Source organism: Canis aureus, chromosome 1 (genome assembly GCF_053574225.1).
Source record: "Canis aureus isolate CA01 chromosome 1, VMU_Caureus_v.1.0, whole genome shotgun sequence".
NCBI classification, from domain to species: Eukaryota; Metazoa; Chordata; class Mammalia; order Carnivora; family Canidae; genus Canis; species Canis aureus.
Genome location: NC_135611.1, coordinates 111,166,372 through 111,184,083, shown reverse-complemented (window position 1 = coordinate 111,184,083; position 17,712 = coordinate 111,166,372). Strand labels below are relative to the sequence as shown.

General features: G+C 58.6%; 1 protein-coding gene across 1 annotated transcript; it reads left to right on the top strand.

Annotated features, from left to right (window-relative positions):
* Positions 1–2,534: 2,534 nt before the first annotated feature.
* On the top strand, positions 2,535–11,760 carry BCAM (basal cell adhesion molecule (Lutheran blood group)). The gene is made up of 15 exons (XM_077848839.1): positions 2,535–2,688; positions 4,464–4,585; positions 5,057–5,285; positions 5,365–5,435; positions 5,629–5,725; positions 5,814–5,996; positions 6,424–6,560; positions 6,924–7,080; positions 8,994–9,109; positions 9,206–9,347; positions 9,494–9,630; positions 9,821–9,965; positions 10,069–10,213; positions 11,051–11,168; positions 11,271–11,760. Exons 1-15 carry the CDS (start codon positions 2,607–2,609, stop codon positions 11,274–11,276), a joined length of 1,887 nt encoding a protein of 628 aa, XP_077704965.1. The 5' UTR covers positions 2,535–2,606; the 3' UTR covers positions 11,277–11,760.
* The last annotated feature ends 5,952 nt before the right edge of the window (positions 11,761–17,712 follow it).

Here is a 17,712-nt window from a genome sequence, read left to right as displayed (position 1 = left end):
GATGAAGTGAGGGGAATGACACATGCATTGTGACGTAACCCTAGGCTACTCTTGTCCTTCTGAAACATACATTGGCAGGAGGATCATCTGCCTCCAGACTGTTGACCGAAGGTAACAAACCATGGAAAGTGAAACCGCAGATAGCAGGGCTGCCATAGATGAAAAATAAGGCTCGCTAATTAAAATGTGACAGTGTATACACATGAGACAAGAAGGCTGGGATTGGGAAATTCATTTATTACACAGATGTTGACGCCACTTCTCAAACCAAGCACCGTTGTAGGCGCTGGAGATACGGTGGAAAGCAAAACAAAGTTTCCATCCTCTTAGCACTTATGTTCTACACAAGACAAACAATAAAAAATAAATATGTGGCATCGATAAGTGTCCTAGAGGAGCAATATAGTAAGATAAGGGAAATAGGAATGGCCGGGATAGCAGGAATTGCTATTTTAGATAAGACGGTCAGGGGGAACTGATGAGGTGGTGTTGGAGAAGAGATTTGAAGCAAGTAAGGGATGGAGCTCCGTGGGGAAGAATGTCCCAGCAGAGGGAAGAGCAAGTGCAAGGGTCCTGAGGCCGGAACATGCCTGGCATTGCAGGAAGCAAAGAGACCAAGGTGGCAAGAACAGGGCCAGCAAGGGGGAAGAGAAAGAAAGATGGAATCGGGGAGGTAATGAGGACCAAATCGAAGACCTCGCGAGCCGTGGAGTGGATTTTTGCTCTTACTGGGAGGAGCCCTGAAAGGATTCTGAGCAGAAGAGTGATGTGGGTTGACTCACATTTTAACGGGATCCCTCTGGCTGTTTTGTGGAATAAATTGTAGGGGACAAGGGCAGATGACGTTACGGTACTAGTTTCTGCAAGTCTGCGAGGGGCTGTGGCTGGTATTCGTGCCTCTTCTCCTTCCTACACGCTCCATTCGCTCCATTGGTCCTTCCCCTTCGCCTGGAGCCTTGGCGGTTGGATTCTTGAGGAAAGTGGAAGTGGGAGTGGCTGATAAGAGGGTGCTTACCAGAGTCCAGCCCAGGCTTGGACCAAGTAGGTGCACGAGTGGGAGCCAGAGGAGCTGGGGAGTGGGTGTCCGGGGTCGCAGCGTGTGAGCTTGCCCTGGGAACACTTTTGTCCACGAGTGAGTTTGTATCACGTGTCCTGCGATGATCCAGTGAGCCTGGGGGCTCCTGACTCTTGAGCCCTGCAAACCTTCCCTGAGCACCTGCTCTGTGTCTGGCCTTCTGCTGGGGACACAGCAGTGACCAACAGAGACACTGCCAGCTCTGCCCGCATGGAGCCACAGTCCAGTGGGGGGACAGATTAATCCCCAGATAGGATGGCCCAGAATGTACAGGACTGGGTGGGGGGAGTTCAGGGGGTTGTGGGACCCTAGAGGGGGCGCTTGACCTAGCGGGGGGAGCAGGGAAGGCATCCTGGAGGAGGTGATGGTGCGGCTAATACTAAAAGGTCTCCTCTCCCAGTAGAACAGTTGCTTTCCTGTATCACCGAGGAATAAAGTAGCCTTGACCGGTCTAACAATAACTCCCAAGCTGACCTGTGATCTAAGCCTTCCTTCTGTGTCTGATGGGCAAAGCCCAACAGTGACCCCTGTTCTGGCCAGTGTCCAGGGCTAGCTACTCCCTATAACCGGTGACATATCCCCCCCCCTCCCCAGGGGATTTTGTCCTAGTCAGACCTGGCTGGTGAGAAGCCTGAGCCGTCAGATCTGTGAGCCCCCTCCTCATCTGACCTATCTGACCTGTGACCCTTCCTTCTGACCCTTGGCTCTGCTCCTCCCCACGCCCCTCAGGTGCCCTAGCCTGCTCCCCTCCCCCACTCACCTGCTCCCTCCAGCCTGAGTCTCCTCCCCTCCCCCCCAAGGTTGGGAGGGTGTGAAGGGGAGAGGAAGGGAGGAAGGGGGGTGGCATTCCTGGGATTCCCTGGATGAGGGTAAGAGAGGGAGGGCTCTAGGGAGGAGAGTCTAGGAAAGAGCACCCCACCGCGCTCCCCACCCCCCACCCTCATCACAGAGTCCAGGGCTGAACTGAGGTTTGAAGACCATTAAATTTAAGAGATTGGAATGATGGGTTCCAGGCCACTGGGCAGACAGGAAAGCAGTCGAGAGCACTGGCTACAGGGGAGGGCCTCACAAGGCATACTGGGAGAAGCTGTTCCAGGCCACCGATCAAGCTGGCCACCACTGGTTGTACTGGGAGAGGACAGTGCAAGCCACTGGTCATGCCGAGAACCACCGGTTACACTGGGAGAGGCCAGTGCGTGCCCTAAGGGTCCCCGGGCAGAATGAGGGGGAGAGGGTCCAGGGCGGAGTGCTGAGGTCCCAGCTCAGGACACTGGTCAGACTGGTCGGTCAGGCCACCCCCGCGGGCACCGGGCAGCCCGCTCGGGGGCAGAGGGAGCCCCGCTCCGGGCCGTGCGCTGGGAGGTCCACTCCGGGCAGTGGGAGGTCCTGGCGGGGCGCCCGGGTTTGGGGGGAGGCGGGGGGCCGGAGGGCGGGGCGGGGCGGGGCGGGGCTGCCAGGGGCGGGGCCTGGTCGCTCCCAGCCCCGGGGCCGCCGAGCTGCAGCCCGGGCAGTCGCCGCCGCCGCCGCGAACATGGAGCCCCGGGACGGCCGGGCCCGGGCGCGCAGGGCCCCGCGGCTCCTGGTGCTCGCGCTCCTGCTGGGGGCGCACCCAGGTATGGCCCGGGCAGGGGGCAGGGCGCTGGGGGGGGCGCTGGGGACCCCGGGAAAGGAACGGGGAAGGGGCTTCCATGGACCCCAGGAGGCCAAACCCGGGGACCCCGAGGGAGAGGGAGACGGGGGCGTGGGGGACACCCCTCCCGATGCGGGGCCTGGGGACAGCCAGACAAGGGGCTGGGCATCCCACAGCGGTGGATTAGACAGCACCTGGGAATCAGCCCCCTCCGCCCTCGGCCCCCGGAATCTGGGTCCCGGGGCTCCTGCTCCCTCAGACCCGGGGGTCCAGGCCTCCAGTGGCTTCCCCCAAGACACAGGAGACGCAAACCCCCAGGTTTCCCCCCAAAGGTTCCCGAGCTCTGCAAGGGTCAGGGACCCTGTGGCTAGAACCGAGCGAGTCACATGCTTTGGAGGGTTCCCCCAACCTGGTTTCTGAGCCCAGGCTCTAAAGAACCCAGCTCCCTAGGCAGCGGCCGTGGGGAAAGTGTTTCCGAGGGCCAGTGCCAGGGCCGCCTGCCTGGGGCCCCAGACAAATCCACACACCTGTGTGGCGGCGGAGGGGAGGAGGCCCAGGGGCTGGCAACGGAGGGCAGAGATCTCTCCATCTGTCCTCCTGTCGTTGCTCAGACGAACCCCAGGCACCAGTCTGGCCCCACACCCCCTCTCCTGGGACCCGCCTGGGCCAGAGGTGGGTGCCTGGGAATCCAGGCCCCCGGCACAAGCATGGCAAATAGTGGGTCCCCAGGGGCAGGGCTGGGTCAAGCTGGGCGGGGAAGGGAAGGGAAGGGAGGTTCTAAGAAGTGAGCGCTGATGCCAGGATGCCAGCCCAGAGGGTGAGAGAGCATGGTTTCCCCTATTGGAACAGCTGTATCTGCCAGGATCCTAGGATGGGAGTCCAGGCCCCCTCAGCTCTCTTATGCCTCCGGACCCAGAATCCTGGGCCTCGCCCCTCTTCTACTCCGAGGGAATGCACCTCACCCGCTTCCTTGCTCCATCAAAGAGGCTGAGGGGCCAGGGGGCGGGTAGGGGGCTCTGGCGCCAGGCCGGGCAGGTCTGGGCCAGCCTGTCCCTCCCACATTCCTGAAACCTGCCCAGCCCTGTCCCCCCTGACCGCCCCCACACACCCATCCTACCTCAGCTGCAGGCCCAGCCCCAGCCCCCTGACTCGTGACGAGGGACCCAGGGGCTGAGAGAGATGGAGGCAGTGCCAGGCTGCTGGAGAGGCAGGGACTGTGGACCAGAGATGGAAACCCAGAGTGAGAGACACACAGGCAGAGATGGAGAGACAGCTGTCTCTGGCCCTGTGCCAGGCCCTGCGCAGGGTGCTGGAGGCCAAGGGATGAGCCAGTACTGGCACTGCCCTGGAGGGGCGGCTGGCCTGGTGGGAAGAACAAGGACAGGTGCAGTTTTACCCCCCAGGAGGATTGGACAGAGGGCCCTGTGTGGCCCAGGGGGGGAGGAGCCCTTAGTTCTGTGAAGAGAGAGATGGAGAGAAATGCTGATGGGTTTGTAAGCTCAGAGATGCAGACAGGAGAAATGGAGGGAGGAGGTGCTGGGGGTCTGGACCCCTGGGTCTGAGGGAGGAGGGGCTGGGGGCCCGGACTCCTGGGTCTGAGGGAGGAGGGGCTGGGGGTCTGGACCCCTGGGTCTGAGAGAGGATGGGGCTGGGGGTCTGGACCCCTGGGTCTGAGGGAGGAGGGGCTGGGGGTCTGGACCCCTGGGTGTGGGGGAGGAGGGGCTCAGAGGCAGAGAGAGCTCAATGGCTCTCCTGCAGGTGCCCAAGCTGAGGTGCGCTTGTCTGTGCCCTCCCTGGTGGAGGTGATGAAGGGGGAGCCCGTCGCCCTGAACTGCACCCCCTTGGGGACCCACGACCATTTTGTGCTGGAATGGTTCCTGGTGAGTGCCTCAGGCTGGGGGCCAGAGGATGGCCAGGGAGCTGGGAGTCAGGGTGCCGCAGGGGCTGCAAATATTCATTCCCTCATCAGCGCCCCAAAGGACCAAAGAGCTGCATCCCACTGCCTTTCCCTTGTACAGGTGGGGGAGTTGAGGCCCAGCCAGGGGGAAGGACTCTCCAAGGTCCCCGGGTATCTGAGCACAGCTGAGACTGGAAGGAGGAGGCCCCCTTCGGAGAGAGAACGTTCAGAGATAGACATAGCCAGGAGATAAGAGACCAAGGGACAGGGTGCGTGAGGAGGAGAGACGGGAGCAGAGCAGGGTGGAGAATGAGGGACCCTTAGGGAGAGGAAACCCCTGCCACACAGACCAGAGGGAGGTGACAATCAGAGAGGTGGTGGTCAGGGGAGGGGCACAAAGGGACAGCGGTGGGCAGGCCAGGCAGCCCGGAGCTGAGGCCCTCCCCGCCCACAGGCAGACCGCTCTGGGGTCCGCCACCGCCTGGCCTCGGCCGAGCTGCAGGGCTCCGAGCTGCAGGGTCGGGTGCTCGACTCCCGGGGCCGCAGCCCCCCGTACCAGCTGGACTCGCGCGGCCGCCTGGTGCTGACGGAGGCGCAGGTGGGTGATGAGCAGAACTACGTGTGCGTGGTGAGGGCGGGCGCGGCAGGCACCGCCGAGGCCACCACGCGGCTCCAAATGTTCGGTGAGTGCGGGGCACCTCGGCAGGGGAGGGCAGGGGGGAGCCCGGGAGAGGGGCTCCTGACGCCCCGTCTCCCCCACAGCGAAACCAGAGGCCACGGAGGTCTCCCCCAACAGAGGGATCCTGTCTGTGGTGGATGACTCTGCCCAGGAGGTACCTCGGAGCCGGACCTTGATCCCAGGGTCCTGCATGGGGGCGGGGGTGGGGACGAGGGGGCCGGGAGGTTTGCACTCCAGCATCCTGGGGGGCCCGGACTGCTGTATCTGAGTGAGAAGTCCTGAGGAAAGAGGGGCCCAGGCTTCGGGTCCTGCGTCAGAGCCCACAGCCACACCTGTGTCCACCTCAGATCGCCACCTGCAACAGCCGCAATGGGAACCCGGCCCCCCAGATCACGTGGTATCGGAACGGGCAGCCGCTAGAGGTGCCCTTGGAGGTGAACACAGGTGAGCGGCGCAGGACCCCAGCTCGGCGTGGGATGCAGCCAGGCGGTGGCCCGGCAGGCTGACCGCCTGGCCTCCCCCCGTCTCCCAGAGGGCTACATGACCATCCGCACCGTCCGGGAGGCCTCGGGCCTGCAGTCTCTCACCAGCACCCTCTACCTGCGGCTCCACAAGGCCGACCGGGATGCCAGCTTCCACTGCTCGGTCCGTTACCACCTGCCCACGGGCCAGCACGGCCGCCTGGACAGCCCGGCCTTCCACCTCACCCTGCACTGTGAGTCCCTGCTGGTCCCCACCGCCCCGACCTCCGACCCTCCAAGCTGTCCGGTGGCCTCGCCCTGACTCCTGACCCTCCCCCCAGTGTTCTGAACCCCATGGAGTTTCCCCACTAAACACGCTCCACATGCTCTCACACCACATTGGGCCCTGGAATCTCACAGTGACCAGTCACCCTGCTGACCTCTGACCCTTGACCTGTACTCTCAGCACAGCTCAACCTCTGACCTCTGATCTCAGAATAAGTGTGAATCTGAGCTGTGAAAGATGGGACCTCTGTCCTTTGGCCAACCCTAGCCTGCCCCTTTGCTGTGGCACTGATCTCTTTCCCCGAACCCAGCTCTGCCTTTTACCCTTGATCTGACCTACCCTTGACCATGATCATGAGTCTGCCCTGACCTGCTCCCTCTTGTGCTTTCCCTTAGATCCCACGGAGCGTGTGCAGTTCTGGGTGGGCAGCCCGTCTACCACCGAGGGCTGGGTGCGCGAGGGTGACTCTGTCCAGCTGTTTTGCCGGGGGGACGGCAGCCCCAGTCCAGAATACACATTTTTCCGCCTTCAGGTGACTCACCCCATCGTTCCTTTGGCAGTCCCGGCCCCTGACCTCTGTGACATTGGCCTCCACCAACTCCTGACCTTTCACCTGGGTGGCCCCTGGCTTAGCAAGGCGACTATACTGGTGACCCAGGAGCTAACGGGACCTCTGAGCCCTGATTTGAGAGAGTCCTAACTTAGCGTGATACCTGACCCCTGGCCTAGCAGGACCTCTGCCCTGTTACTCGAGGGGGCTCTGAGCTAGGATGATGCTAACTTGGTGACCCCGACCTACAAGATGCCTGACTCTGACCCGGGTGGCCCCAGCCCAGCCTGACCCCGTGGGACCAGGGCAGCTCCTGAGCCGGGTTCCTCATCCCTGGTCACCCAGGACAAGCAGGAGGACGTGCTGAAAACAAATCTTGAGGGGAACTTGACCCTGGAGGGGGTTCAGCGGGGCCAGAGCGGGACCTACGGCTGCAGGGTGGAGGACTACGATGCTGCTGATGATGCGGAGCTCTCCAAAACCCTGGAGCTGCGCGTGGCCTGTGAGCGTCCCGGGAGAACGGGCAGGGGGGCCCTGGCACCAGCGGCCCCCTTGCCCTCACCCCCGCAGCCCTGCCGCCAACCCTTTCTCTCCATTTCTGTGGTCCTTCTTGGTCCAGATGGCCCCTCCACCCCCAGGTGCCTGCTCCCGCCCTCTCCAGTCTCCCACACAAGGCAGCCAGAGAGCTCATTCCAAAGCACAAACCTGGCCTCCCCTGCTCTGAACCTGCCATGGCTCCCCAGCGCCCTGGGGAAAAAGGCCACATGATCCACCCCGGCCTTCAAGACCCACCTGGCTGGCTTCACCTCTGGCTGACTCTCCTCCCCACCAAGACCTTCTCCTCATCCCAGCCAAGCTCCTCTCATTCCTAGGTTAACTCCCTTGCTTTCTATCATCCACTTTTAGCCAGTCTCCAGGGTCCGGGCCTTCTAGAAAACCTTTCCAGTCTGCTTGCCCCCGAGCCCCACGCAAAGGCTGTTCCTCCTTGGCACTCCTCTGCCTGCTTTCCTGGGGCTAGACCCTGTGGCTGGTGCTGGGGAGGCATCTTGAATTAGGCGGCACAGCCCCCACCTTCGCAGAGTCCAGTAGGGGAGACAGGAGGCTTTGAGTAGTGATGGAGCATCTATAGGGCCTATCCCAGACTGACGGGATTGGCGAGTAGAGCGGGGACTATTTTAGATCGGAGGATGTCTCATCCATCCCGGGAAGCCAATTCTGATTCGGAGATCTGTAGGCAGGAAGTTTGGGGGGAAGGGCCTTGAGATCATCTACGGAGGCTGGGAAGGGGAAGGAGATAGGATTGGGCAGAGGCAGAAGACAGGGCACTGAGACGCTGGGATGGCCTCTCCTATTCGTCCCCAGTTGGGGCAAGGGGCTGGGCTTTATGCCCCACATCAACCAGTCATTGCATGTGGGCTGCCTGAGAAAGGGGACATGACCTTGAGCGAGGGGCTCTCTGCAGCTGAGGCAGTTCCCAGAGAAGGCTGACAGCTGAGGGCTGACAGCTGACATCCTTCTCAACAGCTGGGAGAATAGATCCTTTAGTCCTGGAGGGGAAATATGAGTGTCCATAATGGGGGTGGGGCAGAGAGGCCCCTCTGAGAAGGGGCCATTTGGGTAGGACACCAAAGAATGGAATCAGAAATACGAAGAGCCTGAAGAGGAGCTTTGAGGAAGAGGGATCAGCAAGTGCAAAGGCCCTGAGGCAGAACCCAGCATGGCATACTGGAGAAACACGGCAAGAGAGTAGGGTAGCTGGAGCTCAGGATAAAAGGTGGGGGGATGAGAGGTGAGGTTGAGGAGGTAGGCAGAGGTGAGACCAGACAGGATCCTCTAGGCTCCGTCAAGGACTCTGGCCTCTGGGCCAAGGTTATTAGGGAACCCCTGTGAGATTTTGCACAAGGGCAGAACTGACCAGGGTGTGTTTTGAAAAGATCCCTTTGGCAGCTCGGAGGTAGGGCGGGGGGATAGACTGGAGGGGTCGAGAACCCTGGCCAGTAGGGAGACCAGTGGGGAGGTGGCTGCAGGGGTCAAGGCAGTTGGTCCTGGAGGTCAGAGAGAAGTGGGACGGTCTGGTTCGGAGACAGAGCAGACAAAGCTGGATGAAAGGCTGGGTAGTGGGGTTTGGGTGGTAAGTCAGTGAAGGAACACCTCACCCCTCCCGGGACCTGTGGGCCCAGACAGCCGCCCTGGAGGAACATGGTTAAGTGGGCTATGCGTTTTGAGTTAGATTTGGGCTCAAGACTTGGCTGGGATGGGAGCATGGAAAGTTCTTGGGGGCGGGGAGAACGAGGAGGAACACTGACATGCTCTGCTTACGGTTGTGCATTCACATCTGCACCCCAACAGCCCTGGAGAGCCCCTAACCACATGGGTGAGGGTCCGGGGAAGGTGACAGTCTGTACCCCTCTCCAGACCTGGACCCCCTTGAGCTCAGCACCGGGGAGGAGCTTTCCTTACACCTGGGCAACAGCACAGCCGTGAACTGCTCCGTGCAAGGTCTGCCCACCCCTGCCCTGCGCTGGACCAAGGTGAGAAGAAAAGGGGTCCCCGAGCCCCTGGAACTGGCTCCCTTCCCTCCACCCCACCCTCACACCCGCCCTGCCTCGCCCTCCTCTCCCTGCCAGGACTCCGTCCCGCTGGGGACCGGCCCCACACTCTCGCTGAGCTCCATCACCTTCGACGCCGCGGGCACCTACATCTGTGAGGCCTCCATGCCCACCGTCCCCCTCCTCAGCCGCACCCAGAGCTTCAGGCTGCTGGTCCAAGGTTCGGGCTGGGGCAGGTCTGGATGGGGACAGTGGGGTGGGGCGCCGGGACAAATGGCTGGCCCCTCCGCCTGCTATTCCTCTTTCCCTCCCCCTGCTTCCCCTTCTCCGATGTACCTCCTCCTCTTCCTTCCCCACCACCTTCAGGGCCACCTCAATTGAGGGCAGAAGAGACTCAGCCCAAGACAGAGGGCAGCTGGATGGAAGGAGAAGAAGTCAGGCTGGTCTGCTCTGCCCGCGGTTACCCGGAGCCCAAACTCAGTTGGAGCCAATTGGGTGGCAGTGTAAGGGACAGTCCTCTCCACCCTGAGCCCTGTGGGACCCAGCCCCCTCCCCAAAGCCCCTTCGGGGACCCTGCCCCCTCACTGATCTGAGAATTGTGCCCCTCCGCCTCCTGGGGGACTGGGTGCCTTCACCTCAGCCCTCACCCCAGCCCGTGATCCCATGGGCGGGGGCTAACCCAAGCCTCCACAGCCAGCAGAGCCGGCCCTCCAAGGACAGGGCTGGGTGAGCAGCTCCCTGACCCTGAAAGTGACCAGTGCCCTGAGCCGAGACGGTGTTTCCTGCGAGGCCTCCAACCCCCACGGGAAGAAGCAGCACGTCTTCCACTTCGGCTCTGGTGAGGAGCTGCAGGGCTGGGAGAGGAGCCTGGCGTGGAGCAGATGGGGCGCTGCTGGCTGACCCCTCCTCCTCCATCCTGTCCCTCCATCCTGTCCCTGCAGTGACCCCCCAGACCGCCCAGGCCGGAGTGGCTGTCATGGCCGTGGCCGTCAGCGTGGGCCTCCTGCTCCTCGTGGTTGCTGCCTTCTATTGCATGAGACGCAAGGGTCGCCCTGGCTGCTGCCGGCGGGGGGAGAAGGGGACTCCGTGAGTGGCCTGCGACCTTGAAATTGACCTCCATAGGCCCCTCCACCCCTACCCCCAGCTCTGACTTCACCTCCAACCTCAGCCCTAAGCCTAGCCCATGACCAACCCCAACTGCTTCCTGTCCCCAACCCCAAACCCAGACACATCCCCAGCCCCAAGCCCAACCCCGACTGCATCCCATCCTCAGCCCCAAACCCAAATACATCCCATCCCCAACCCCATCGCCGAATGAAATGCAGTCCCATCTCCAACCTCAAACCTGGTCCATAGCCACCCTCATCCCCAACCACCCCACCCAGCCCATAACCATCCCCAGACCCCATCCCCAGGCCCATCTGCACCCCATCTGCAGTTCCGGTCTCCTCTGTAACCCCAATCTCATCCTCGTCCCCAACCCCAACTCCAGTTTATAGCCCGCCTCAGACCTGTCTGCATCCAACCTCTCCAACCCTGACCATATTTCTATCCTCAACACCAATCCCAAACACACCCCTAAGCTCTTCCTGAACCCCGGTGTCTCCCTCAACTGCAACCCCAGCCCCAGGACCCCTCCATCCCCATCTCATTCCCATTCCCAACTCCAGTCCCGTTGTCTCCATCTAACCTCTCCGAGCCTGATCACGTGGCCACCCTCCCCTCCTCCACCCACTATCCCTGGAGCTGACCCCCAACTAAGTCCCCATCTCCAACTCCCACAGCATCCGACCCACCCATCCCTCACCCCATGCCATCACCACTCCCACCACATCCCCCAAGGCCATCCTTATCCCAAACAACCCCATCCCCAGTCCCTTCCCCAGGCATGACTTCCTTCAACATACTGCTTCCCCTCCCTAGGCCAGCTGGGGAGCCAGAGCTGAGCCACTCAGGGTCAGAGCGGCCTGAGCAGACGGGCCTTCTCATGGGAGGTGCCTCTGGAGGAGCCAGGCATGGCAGCGGGGGCTTTGGAGATGAGGTGGGTAAGGGCCCTGTCACCCCATGGTGGTGGGACTGGGGGGTGGGGGCAGGACAGCCTCTGGGGGCACAGCCACAGACTGACCTCTCCATCTTCTCCCAGTGCTGAGCCTGAGGACCTCCAAGAGGCTCTACTGGACCTGACATCAAAGAATCAGCATCAGATAACCAGCCCTCTTCACACGGCTGCCGCCCCCACCTTCCCTCTTCCCTCTGGGCCCTCCCTTCCCTTCCTTCCTCTGCAGGCTTGGGCAGGGACCTAGAGCAGCCACTGCTGCGGGGAGGGAGGGAGGGAGGGTGGGTAGGAGGGGACCTTCCTCCAGGGAATGTGACTCTCAGGCCCCAGAATAGCTCCTGGACCCAAGCCCAGGGCCTGGCCCGCGACAGGACGAGGCTCCGAGGCTCCGAGGCTCCAAGGCTCTGAGGGTCGGCGGGCCAGGGCGATTTTTTACCTCCTGCCTGCATTGCTGGTCCCCTGCCCCACCTGACGTCCTATTGCATAGTCTGACACTGGATCCCCATCCCTGCCCCCACCTCCACCCCATCATCTGTGGACACTGGAGTCTAGAATAAAAGCTGTCTGTCACATCACACCATGCTGTGGCCAGAGCCTCCTCCGGAGGATGAGAGAAGGGGGTGCAGGTGATGCTCCCATCCCCCCCTGCAAGACCTGGGAGAAGTCTGATGTCATAGAGAAATAAATAAGAGAGAGCAGAGAGAGACTCAGCTGGCCAAGGGTGGAAGAGAGAGGTGCCAAGGTCCAGAGGGTGGTGAGAACCAGTGCGTGCTGGGGTGGGGGTGGGGGTGCTGTTCCCTTAAGTAAAATTCTCAGCCTCTCTTGCAGAGCCCAAGAGGGAATTGAAGCTGCAGGCCAGAAGGAAAGCTTTCTGTGAGCTGCGGAGTGGATGGAATTAGGGATGGAGCCGCTCCCTCTGAGAAAGGCATGGTGCCTGCCACTGACGATTCCCTAGGGAAGGAGGGGTGGCTTGGAGGAACCCGCAAAAGGGTTTCCGGGGTGGAAAAGCAAGACAGTAGAAACAGTGAGGCCAGTTAGAGAGACTTACTGAGGTCAAGGAAGAGCGACTTGAGAGAGGGATGGAAAGATGGGGAGATGGGGGGATGGACTGCAGAAGCTCAGAGATGGGAGAGCCCTAGCTAGAGTCAGATACAGATTTGGGGAGAGTGAGGCAGGGACAGAGAAATTGGGACAAAGAGAAACACAACTGGGACTCAAAGATCGTTACAGTCAGCAAGGGAAAGAAAAAAGGTTGAAAGCAGCTGAGAAGCAGGGGGAAGGTGGTGGGAGGGGAGGCAAGTGTGACTTTGGCCAAATGGTGGCCACCTCCCTGAGCCCAACCACTCTTGGGCAGCGAAGGGCTGCGTAAGGCACACGTGCACCTGGAGGTCTCTGCTCAGACCTCGGGTCTCTGGCAAGTGACTCTGCTTCTCTGTCCTCGGTGTGCTCATCCACAAAATGGACAAAGTGGGATCTGTTACCCCCCGGAAAGTGGTGAGCTGCTATAGGAGCTGCCTGGTAGGGGGACTAGGCAGCATGCCCAGGGTCCCTGGAGCAGAAGAGTTCACCGGACTAATTAAGATACTCAAAAAAAAATTAAAAAAGATACTCAAATCCCACTGTTTATTGAATTATTTTTTTTTTATTTTAAGGTTTTATCTATTTATTTGATATAAAGAGAGAGCACAAGCAGGGGCAGTGGCAGGGAGAGGGAGAAGCAGGCTCCCCGCTGAGCAGGGAGCCCCATGATGCAGGCTGGGTCCCAGGATGCTGGGATCATGGCCTGAGCTGAAGGCTGATGCTCAAGGGACCGAGCCACCCAAGCGCCCCCATTGAATCAGTTTAAAACACATGAGAGAAGCCAGAGAAAAGAGTTGGAGGGGTTAACACACCTAGGTCAAGTGATCAAGGTCCCCACCACCTGAGTTTTGGGGTACACATGGCTCCCGAGTCCTGTCTCAGCATGGTGTGGCTCTGATGCCCACAGAGGAGGGTGAACCAGTGGCTTTTGAACCCTCGAGGTGCCAGACCCACGTGAGGGCAAATGCTCCTGGCCACACTATAGGTCTGAAAACGTGCTTGGCAGCCACGGCTTTTACCTACATGGCTTGGGCACAGGACTCCGGGAACAGAGCTGGAGTCACCAGCAGGGAGCCCCCTCGCTGACACATGGACACATGGGGCTTACTCGTTCCTTTCATCCTTCCCACCTATGTTTAAATCATTCTTAATACATCCTTTTTAAGATTTTTATTTAGGGGGCAGCCCCTGTGGCTCAGCGGTTTAGTGCCGCCTTCAGCCCAGGGCATGATCCTGGAGTCCCAGGATTGAGTCCCATGTCAGGCTCCCTGCAGGGAGTCTGCTTCTCCCTCTGCCTGTGTCTCTGCCTCTCTCCCTCTGCCTCTCTCTATATATCTCTCATGAATAAATAAATAAAATCTTTTTTAAGAGACACAGAGAGAGGCAGAGGGAGAGGCAGGCTCCCTGCGGGGAGCCCAATGTGGGACTCGATCCCGGGACCCCGGGACCATGACCTGAGCCACAGGCAGACACTCAACCACTGAGCACCCAGGTGTCCCTCATTCTTAATATGTCTACCAGGCCCCGTGGGTCACTTCTTAAAAACTCATTCTTTGTTTCTTCTATCTGCTCATGTGTGTGGCTTTCTTGTTTTCTGTACGGCAGAAGTGACTATCCTTTTTTTAAAAATACAGCAGACACAAGAGAGCCGTTGAGAGAATTTGATAAGATAACCATGGAAAGTGTTTATACAAAGCCTGGCACAGAGTATGTTTTTAGTACAAGTACATGTTTATTATTAGTAGTATCATCATCCAAGGAAATGGAGGGACAGAGAGAAAAGCAAAATAGGGTCCCTTGGTCCAGGGAAGGGATCAGGTGGAGAGAGATACCACTGTAAGAACAGACATCAGTGAGGGGGGATTCTGGGGAGCTAGAGGGGGAGTGAACAGATGGCTGGGGGAGGGGATGGAGGGGGACCCCGGGGAGGAAGGGGTTCTCTATGCTCAGCACCTGGTCCCCAAGTTAATGAGGGGAGGGTCCTGGCCTGCCTCCCAGGAGGGCATGCATTTGCTTAAGGTCCCTCTTCTGCATGGCATCCCAGGCAATTTGCATACAGATGGTAGCCTGTGCTCTCAATCTGACCCCTCCTACCTTGGCCAAGGGTCTGGGGGAATGGAAATGGGGGATCCCCCACTTCCGGATCCCCAAGAAGTAAAAGCAAGTTTGGAGTAAACTACCCTTGTTTATCAACCTTCTGTGGCTCCCTGTTGCTCTCAAGAGCATGAGCCACACTTCACCTGCCATTTGGGACCTACAGTGTTGCCTCTCACTCACAACCCACTGCTCCCCCCTCACACATGCCCCTGCCTGATGCCTTCATGACTTTACTATTCCCAGAATGTCCTCCCCCATTGTCACAAAGCTCACCTGTCCTTCCAAGCCTGGACATCTTGAAGGATTCTGAAAAGTTTTCACTATCCTTTCCCTGCCCTGGGAACTTTACAAGAATCTGTGCCTCTTCTGGACTCTTACAGATTCCATGACTTTGGTTGCAAATGACAAAAAAAAAAAAAAAAGAAAAGAAAGAAAGAAAGAAAGAAAAAGAAAAAAGCGGGGGTGGGGGACGGATAGTAAAAAAAATTGTGTAAGTGAAAAGGAAAATTATTCACTCATATAATTAGGATGACTACTTTCAGGCATAGCTGGATCCAGGAGTTCAAATAGTCTCATTAGAAAGCTCTTGTCAGGGCAGCCCAGGTGGCTCAGAGGTTTAGCACTGCCTTCAGCCCAGGGCCTGATCCCGGAGATCCAGGATTGAGTCCTCATGTCAGGCTCCCTGCATGGAGCCTGCCTCTCTCTCTCTTTGTGTGTCTCATGAATAAATAAATAAAATCTTAAAAAAAAAAAAAAAAAAGCTCTCCTCTTCCATTTCACAGCTCTGCTGTCCTCCAAGCACTCTTTTCTCAAGTGTCACCCTCGTGCCAGATTTCCGCCCTACCAGCTTAGCAACCCCCATTAAAAGAGTGTATCCCGGGGTCCCTGGCTGGCTCATTCGGCACAGCATGTGACCCTTGATATCAAGGTGATAGGTTGGGTGTAGAGTTTAATTAAAAAATAAAATCTTGGGGTGCCTGGGTGGCTCAGTGGTTGAGCATCTGCCTTTGGCTCAGGTAAGTCCTATATCGGGGTCCCCGTGGGGAGCTTACTTCTCCCTATGCCTGTATCTCTGCCTCTCTCTGTGTGTCTCTCATGAATAGATAAATAAAATCTTAAATTAAAAAAAAAAGAGTGTATCCTTTTCCTATTTAATCAAGAGAGAGTCCCAGAGCTAATTCCCATTGGACAGGAATGGGTCCCACCCCCATCCCTGAACCAATCCTGGTGGTGGTTGGGGGGGATCAAATACTCTGATTGGCCAGGACAGGGAGAGGCTCACTCCCACCATAAGGACTCTCAGTAGGGGATTCTGTGCAGGGAAATTTGGTGGTGGGGTGGGATGAGGGCACTGCTGGAAGAAGGAAAAGAGGTTATAGGTTGCCAGGCAGGTAAATACTTGGCACCAACTCCAAAGCACCGTCAGGAAGACTTTGGCCTTGTGCCTGTTCCTCCCGGTGGTTATGGCTCTTCAGTGAAGTGCCTTGGGGCTTGTCTACAATGAAAGCCGGCTTCTCAGGCATGAGACCCACCCAGGCATTTGTCAACAAACATGGCAGTGCACAGCCAGATGCATGTCCCCTTCTTCATGTGAAGGGGGCGTTAAACTCCGGCTTACCCTCCCAGGGCTTCTTTCGTGGGCTCCACGAAAAATAGCCTGGGAGGCTGAGCTCACTCACCAACAGGGCCCAAAAAGGAGCAGGTGCTAGGGGGCCTTCCTAGAAGAAATCTCCCTGGGGACTGGGCATTCTGTTCAGGGGAGAAAGGGGTGTATGTGTGTGGCGGGGAGGGGAGGCGGGAGGCAACGATTTTACAAAGCAAATTAGTAGCAAAGCGGCACTGAAACCCAGACACGCTGGCCATCTAGTCTGGCCCCAGGCTGGGGAAAGAACAAAGAGATCACATTTATTATGCACCTATTTGCCCAACTGGGCTAATACCAGGCTTGTGGGAAGCCTGGAAACACATTATCTGGAAGACATGTAGGGTAGAAAGGGTAAGAGCTCGGATTGCCTGGGTTCAGATCGCTGCTTGCTACCTTCTTGCTGGGTAGCTTGGGGCAAATGACCCTCAATGTACTTTTCAGCATTGAAAAGGGATCATAATGTCTCCTCCATTGGATTCTTTTTTATTTTTTAAAATATTTTATTTATTTGTTTGTTTATTTGACAGAGAGAGAGCACAAGCAGGCGGTGCAGCAGAGGGAGAGGGAGAAGCAGACTCCCTGGTTGAGCAGGGAGCCTGATGCGGGGCTTGAGCCCACGACGACGCTGAGATGGTGACCTGAGCCCAAGGCAGACATTTAAGTGACTGAGCCACTCAGGTGCCCCTCCCCCATTGGATTCCTGTGAGGAATAAACTAAGATACATTGGTCCCAGATTTGCCATTTTGTGACCCTGTTGGGCCAAGTCACTCCATCTCTCTGAGCCTCAGTTCTCTTATAGGGTCCTGGGTGGGTATAAGTATTTGAGATCAATACTTATGGGTATTGATCTCACTATAGGTATTGATGACAAATACTTATAGTGCATTTAGATGTGTACCCGGCACACAATAAATAAATATATTTATTAATAGTATTATTACCAAGACTTGAAGGCAGGCCAGTAAGAATCCCTACCACCTGAGACCTTGCCCTGTGGGGAGGAAAGCTCAGGTGTGCCGTGAGTGGGAAGGGAGGGCCATGGGGGAGGGCGGTCCTCTGGCTGGGGCGAGACCCTCTCAAGCGTCTGCCGCGGGTTGATCGGCACCCTCGCCCCCTCGCCCCGGAGGAACTGGAACGGAGGGACTTCAGGCGCTCAGTGGCATCCCCGCCCCCCCCAGCCGCCCGCTTCCCGCCCTCACCCCAACACACTGGGCGGCCTCACCAGCTCCCCCCGTCAGCCCTAGGAATGTGAAGAGGTAGGTGGGGGTGGGGAGGAGCAGGCGCCGCCGGGGAGAGACAAAGGGGCCGAGTCAGAACTAGAGACACAAAGACGCGAGGAGGCTGGGAAGATAGGAGAAGTGGGACAAGGACAAGGGGAGGGACCGTCGGAGTCCAGAGGCCGGACCCTAGCCCAGCCCGGCAGGGCCCGCGGAGCGCGGGGGCCGGTCTGTGGCGCCCCCTAGCGGGAGGCCGCGGACAAAAGCAGGTGCGGACCTGATGCCGGAGGGGACCCGGGAGGCGGGGAGCGGGAGAGGCACAGAGAACAGAGACATCGACAGAGACACTCAGAGAGACAGACACAGAGTCAAAGGGATGGAAAGAGACGCGAGAACCAAGTGACATCGGGACGGTGGGAGAAAGACAAAAAGAGCAGAAACACAACGCGACACCGAGACGTGAGGACTGAAGGATCCAGAGATAGAGAA